Here is a 6,636-nt window from a genome sequence, read left to right on the forward strand (position 1 = left end):
CTGTATCCAGTAACACACACACACTTAGACAGATGTTTGGGGGGGCTGAAACAACAGTAGCTCATCAGCATGATGACATCATTGTCATAGACCCCTTCCCATCCCTCTCTCCATATACAGTCCCCCCCACACCTCCCTCCATATCCTCTCTTTATCTCTCTCTATCCCTCTCTACCATATACAGTCCCCCCACACCTCCCTCCATATCCTCTCTTTATCTCTCTCTATCTCTCTCTACCATATACAGTCCCCCCACACACTCTCTCCATATCCCCTCTTTATCTCTCTCTATCCCTCTCTACCATATACAGTCCCCCCACACTCCCTCCATATCCTCTCTCTATCTCTCTCTACCATATACAGTCCCCCCACACCTCTCTCCATATCCCCTCTTTATCTCTCTCTATCCCTCTCTACCATATACAGTCCCCCCACACCTCTCTCCATATCCCCTCTTTATCTCTCTCTATCCCTCTCTACCATATACAGTCCCCCCCACACCTCTCTCCATATCCCCTCTTTATCTCTCTCTATCCCTCTCTCCATATACAGTCCCCCCCCACACCTCCCTCCATATCCTCTCTTTATCTCTCTCTATCCCTCTCTCCATATACAGTCCCCCCACACCTCCCTCCATATCCCTCTTTATCTCTCTCTATCTCTCTCTATCATATACAGTCCCCCCACACTCCCTCCATATCCCCTCTTTATCTCTCTCTATCTCTCTCTATCATATACAGTCCCCCCCCCACACCTCCCTCCATATCCCTCTTTATCTCTCTCTATCCCTCTCTCCATATACAGTCCCCCCACACCTCCCTCCATATCCTCTCTTTTTCTCTCTCTATCCCTCTCTCCATATACAGTCCCCCCACACCTCCCTCCATATCCCTCTTTATCTCTCTCTATCCCTCTCTACCATATACAGTCCCCCCCACACCTCCCTCCATATCCTCTCTTTATCTCTCTCTATCCCTCTCTACCATATACAGTCCCCCCACACCTCCCTCCATATCCCCTCTCTATCCCTCTCTACCATATACAGTCCCCCCACACCTCCTCCATATCCTCTCTTTATCTCTCTCTATCCCTCTCTCCATATACAGTCCCCCACACCTCCCTCCATATCCCCTCTTTATCTCTCTCTATCTCTCTCTACCATATACAGTCCCCCCCCCACACCTCCCTCCATATCCTCTCTTTATCTCTCTCTATCCCTCTCTACCATATACAGTCCCCCCCCACACCTCCCTCCATATCCCCTCTTTATCTCTCTCTATCTCTCTCTACCATATACAGTCCCCCCCACACCTCCCTCCATATCCTCTCTTTATCTCTCTCTATCCCTCTCTCCCATATACAGTCCCCCCACACCTCCCTCCATATCCTCTCTTTATCTCTCTCTATCCCTCTCTACCATATACAGTCCCCCCACACCTCCCTCCATATCCCCTCTTTATCTCTCTCTATCCCTCTCTCCATATACAGTCCCCCCACACCTCCCTCCATATCCTCTCTTTATCTCTCTCTATCCCTCTCTCCATATACAGTCCCCCCACACCTCCCTCCATATCCTCTCTTTATCTCTCTCTATCCCTCTCTACCATATACAGTCCCCCCCCACACCTCCCTCCATATCCTCTCTTTATCTCTCTCTATCCCTCTCTCCATATACAGTCCCCCCCACACCTCCCTCCATATCCCCTCTTTATCTCTCTCTATCCCTCTCTCCATATACAGTCCCCCCCCACCCTCCCTCCATATCCCCTCTTTATCTCTCTCTATCCCTCTCTCCATATACAGACCCCCCACCTCCCTCCATATCCCCTCTCTATCCCTCTCTCCATATACAGTCCCCCCACACCTCCCTCCATATCCTCTCTTTATCTCTCTCTATCCCTCTCTACCATATACAGTCCCCCCACACCTCCCTCCATATCCTCTCTTTATCTCTCTCTATCCCTCTCTCCATATACAGTCCCCCCACACCTCCCTCCATATCCTCTCTTTATCTCTCTCTATCCCTCTCTCCATATACAGTCCCCCCCCACACCTCCCTCCATATCCTCTCTTTATCTCTCTCTATCCCTCTCTCCATATACAGTCCCCCCCCACACCTCTCTCCATATCCTCTCTTTATCTCTCTCTATCCCTCTCTCCATATACAGTCCCCCCCACACCTCCCTCCATATCCCCTCTCTATCTCTCTCTACCATATACAGTCCCCCCACACCCTCTCTCCATATCCCCTCTCTATCCCTCTCTATCATATACAGTCCCCCCCCACACCTCTCTCCATATCCTCTCTTTATCTCTCTCTATCCCTCTCTATCATATACAGTCCCCCACACCTCCCTCCATATCCCCTCTTTATCTCTCTCTACCATATACAGTCCCCCCACACCTCTCTCCATATCCCCTCTCTATCCCTCTCTATCATATACAGTCCCCCCACACCTCCCTCCATATCCTCTCTTTATCTCTCTCTATCCCTCTCTATCATATACAGTCCCCCCACACCTCCCTCCATATCCTCTCTTTATCTCTCTCTATCCCTCTCTATCATATACAGTCCCCCCACACCTCCCTCCATATCCTCTCTTTATCTCTCTCTATCCCTCTCTATCATATACAGTCCCCCCACACTCCCTCCATATCCTCTCTTTATCTCTCTCTATCCCTCTCTCCATATACAGTCCCCCCACACCTCCCTCCATATCCTCTCTTTATCTCTCTCTATCCCTCTCTATCATATACAGTCCCCCCACACCTCCCTCCATATCCTCTCTTTATCTCTCTCTATCCTCTCTATCATATACAGTCCCCCCACACCTCCCTCCATATCCTCTCTTTATCTCTCTCTATCCCTCTCTATCATATACAGTCCCCCCACACCTCCCTCCATATCCTCTCTTTATCTCTCTCTATCCCTCTCTATCATATACAGTCCCCCCACACCTCCCTCCATATCCTCTCTTTATCTCTCTCTATCCCTCTCTATCATATACAGTCCCCCACACCTCCCTCCATATCCTCTCTTTATCTCTCTCTATCCCTCTCTCCATATACAGTCCCCCCCACACCTCCCTCCATATCCTCTCTTTATCTCTCTCTATCCCTCTCTCCATATACAGTCCCCCCACACTCCCTCCATATCCTCTCTTTATCTCTCTCTATCCCTCTCTATCATATACAGTCCCCCCACACCTCCCTCCATATCCTCTCTTTATCTCTCTCTATCCCTCTCTATCATATACAGTCCCCCCACCTCCCTCCATATCCTCTCTTTATCTCTCTCTATCCCTCTCTATCATATACAGTCCCCCCCACACCTCCTCCATATCCCCTCTTTATCTCTCTCTGTCCCTCTCTCCATATCCACTCTTTATCTCTCTCTATCCCTCTCTACCATATACAGTCCCCCCACACCTCCCTCCATATCCTCTCTTTATCTCTCTCTATCCCTCTCTCCATATACAGTCCCCCCACACCTCCCTCCATATCCCCCCTCCCTCCATATCCCTCTTTATCTCTCTCTGTCCCTCCCTCCATATCCCCTCTTTATCTCTCTCTACCATATACAGTCCCCCACACCTCTCTCCATATCCCCTCTTTATCTCTCTCTGTCCCTCCCTCCATATCCCCTCTTTATCTCTCTCTATCATATACAGTCCCCCCACACCTCCCTCCATATCCCCTCTTTATCTCTCTCTGTCCCTCCCTCCATATCCCCTCTTTATCTCTCCTATATACAGTCCCCCCACACCTCTCTCCATATCCCCTCTTTATCTCTCTCTATCCCTCTCTCCATATACAGTCCCCCCCCCCACACCTCCCTCCAAATCCTCTCTTTATCTCTCTCTATCCCTCTCTACCATATACAGTCCCCCCACACCTCTCTCCATATCCTCTCTTTATCTCTCTCTATCCCTCTCTCCATATACAGTCCCCCCACCTCTCTCCATATCCTCTCTTTATCTCTCTCTATCCCTCTCTCCATATACAGTCCCCCCCACACCTCCCTCCATATCCTCTCTTTATCTCTCTCTATCCCTCTCTATCATATACAGTCCCCCCACACCTCCCTCCATATCCCCTCTTTATCTCTCTCTGTCCCTCTCTCCATATCCACTCTTTATCTCTCTCTATCCCTCTCTACCATATACAGTCCCCCCACACCTCCCTCCATATCCCCTCTTTATCTCTCTCTATCCCTCTCTACCATATACAGTCCCCCCACACCTCCCTCCATATCCCCTTTTTATCTCTTCTGTCCCTCTCTCCATATCCCCTCTTTATCTCTCTCTATCCCTCTCTATCATATACAGTCCCCCCACACCTCCCTCCATATCCCCTCTTTATCTCTCTCTATCCCTCTCTACCATATACAGTCCCCCCACACCTCCCTCCATATCCTCTCTTTATCTCTCTCTATCCCTCTCTATCATATACAGTCCCCCCACACCTCCCTCCATATCCTCTCTTTATCTCTCTCTATCTCTCTCTCCATATACAGTCCCCCCACACCTCCCTCCATATCCTCTCTTTATCTCTCTCTATCTCTCTCTCCATATACAGTCCCCCCACACCTCCCTCCATATCCTCTCTTTATCTCTCTCTATCTCTCTCTCCATATACAGTCCCCCCACACCTCCCTCCATATCCTCTCTTTATCTCTCTCTATCCCTCTCTACCATATACAGTCCCCCCACACCTCCCTCCATATCCTCTCTTTATCTCTCTCTATCCCTCTCTCCATATACAGTCCCCCCACACCTCCCTCCATATCCTCTCTTTATCTCTCTCTATCCCTCTCTCCATATACAGTCCCCCCCCACACCTCCCTCCATATCCCCTCTTTATCTCTCTCTATCCCTCTCTACCATATACAGTCCCCCCCCACCTCCCTCCATATCCTCTCTTTATCTCTCTCTATCCCTCTCTACCATATACAGTCCCCCCCCACACCTCCCTCCATATCCCCTCTTTATCTCTCTATCCCTCTCTACCATATACAGTCCCCCCACCTCCCTCCATATCCTCTCTCTATCCCTCTCTCCATATACAGTCCCCCCCCACACCTCTCTCCATATCCTCTCTTTATCTCTCTCTATCCCTCTCTACCATATACAGTCCCCCCACACCTCTCTCCATATCCTCTCTTTATCTCTCTCTATCCCTCTCCATATACAGTCCCCCCCACACCTCCCTCCATATCCTCTCTTTATCTCTCTCTATCCCTCTCTACCATATACAGTCCCCCCCCACACCTCTCTCCATATCCTCTCTTTATCTCTCTCTATCCCTCTCTACCATATACAGTCCCCCCCCACACCTCTCTCCATATCCTCTCTTTATCTCTCTCTATCCCTCTCTACCATATACAGTCCCCCCACCTCCCTCCATATCCTCTCTTTATCTCTCTCTATCCCTCTCTCCATATACAGTCCCCCCCCACACCTCTCTCCATATCCTCTCTTTATCTCTCTCTATCCCTCTCTCCATATACAGTCCCCCCCACACCTCCCTCCATATCCTCTCTTTATCTCTCTCTGTCCCTCTCTCCATATCAATCTTTACATATTTTATTTATTTAACTAGACAAGTCAGTTAAGAACAAATTCTTATTTTCAATGACGGCCTGGGAACAGTGGGTTAACTGGTCTAGGAACAGTGGGTTAACTGGTCTAGGAACAGTGGGTTAACTGGTCTAGGAGCAGTGGGTTAACTGGCCTAGGAACAGTGGGTTAACTGGTCTAGGAACAGGGGTTAACTGGTCTAGGAACAGTGGGGTTATTGGTCTAGGAACAGTGGGTTAACTGGTCTAGGAACAGTGGGTTAACTGGTCTAGGAACAGTGGATTAACTGGTCTAGGAACAGTGGGTTAACTGGTCTAGGAACAGTGGATTAACTGGTCTAGGAACAGTGGGTTAACTGGTCTAGGAACAGTGGGTTAACTGGTCTAGGAACAGTGGGTTAACTGGTCTAGGAACAGTGGGTTAACTGGTCTAGGAACAGTGGGTTAACTGGTCTAGGAACAGTGGGTTAACTGGTCTAGGAACAGTGGGTTAACTGGTCTAGGAGCAGTGGGTTAACTGGCCTAGGAACAGTGGGTTAACTGGTCTAGGAACAGTGGGTTAACTGCCTTGTTCAGGGGCAGAACGACAGATTGTTACCTTGTCAGCTCGGGGGTTTGAACTAGCAACGTTTCAGCTACAAGTCCAACGCTCTAACCACTAGACTACCTGCCGCTCAATCTCTCTCCATATCAATCTCTTTCTCTCTCCATATCTCTTTCTTTCTCTCCATATCAATCTTTCTCTCTCCCTCCTTCCTGCTATCCCTCTCAGGCTGAAAGTGTAAATGAGTCTTCTGACCCCTGACCCTGTGTACCAGGGTGTATTCATTACGGAAACCGTTTAAGAACCAAACTGAAGCAAACAGAGCAAAACAAGTTTCTATTGGACAAATTCAGGTAGGTCCCGCCCCGTTTTGTTCTGTTTGCTTCAAGTTAGGAAACGATTTGCAACAAATTGAATACCGCCCTGTGGTGTCTGTCAGTATGTAAGAGCATGATAATTCACCATGGCCATTTGTGTGAGTATTGTCTGTAATTCTAGGTCTTTCGAGTACAGT

The 6,636-nt window shown here is 49.0% G+C and overlaps 1 protein-coding gene and 1 long non-coding RNA gene across 49 annotated transcripts in view; one reads left to right on the forward strand and one right to left on the reverse strand.

Moving 5' to 3' along the window:
- LOC118379875 (NF-kappa-B essential modulator-like) overlaps positions 1-193 on the forward strand; it is a 63,871-nt gene extending 63,678 nt beyond the window's left edge. The window contains exon 13 of the mRNA XM_052481245.1: positions 1-193. This exon is cut by the window's left edge and continues 148 nt beyond it. Coding sequence (XP_052337205.1) covers positions 1-13 — 13 coding nt within the window. The 3' untranslated portion in view covers positions 14-193.
- A 72-nt stretch (positions 194-265) lies between these two features.
- Positions 266-5,655, reverse strand: LOC127912324 (uncharacterized). Of its 48 annotated transcripts, XR_008081809.1 has the most exons (15): positions 5,080-5,655; positions 4,839-4,903; positions 4,082-4,179; positions 3,956-4,018; positions 3,767-3,832; positions 3,269-3,332; positions 3,019-3,083; positions 2,831-2,895; positions 2,706-2,770; positions 2,456-2,583; positions 2,290-2,351; positions 1,988-2,180; positions 1,562-1,752; positions 1,115-1,311; positions 266-627 (listed from the first exon to the last, which is right to left on the reverse strand). It is a non-coding gene; the product is annotated as an uncharacterized LOC127912324 (long non-coding RNA). The 48 variants fall into 48 exon arrangements; XR_008081805.1 differs by lacking the exons at positions 3,019-3,083; positions 3,269-3,332; positions 3,767-3,832; positions 3,956-4,018 and having other exon boundaries at positions 4,080-4,179; XR_008081806.1 differs by lacking the exons at positions 3,019-3,083; positions 3,269-3,332; positions 3,767-3,832; positions 3,956-4,018 and having other exon boundaries at positions 2,894-2,958; positions 4,080-4,179.
- Between the last annotated feature and the right edge of the window lie 981 nt (positions 5,656-6,636).

This window comes from Oncorhynchus keta, chromosome 27, assembly GCF_023373465.1.
Source record: "Oncorhynchus keta strain PuntledgeMale-10-30-2019 chromosome 27, Oket_V2, whole genome shotgun sequence".
Taxonomy (NCBI): Eukaryota; Metazoa; Chordata; class Actinopteri; order Salmoniformes; family Salmonidae; genus Oncorhynchus; species Oncorhynchus keta.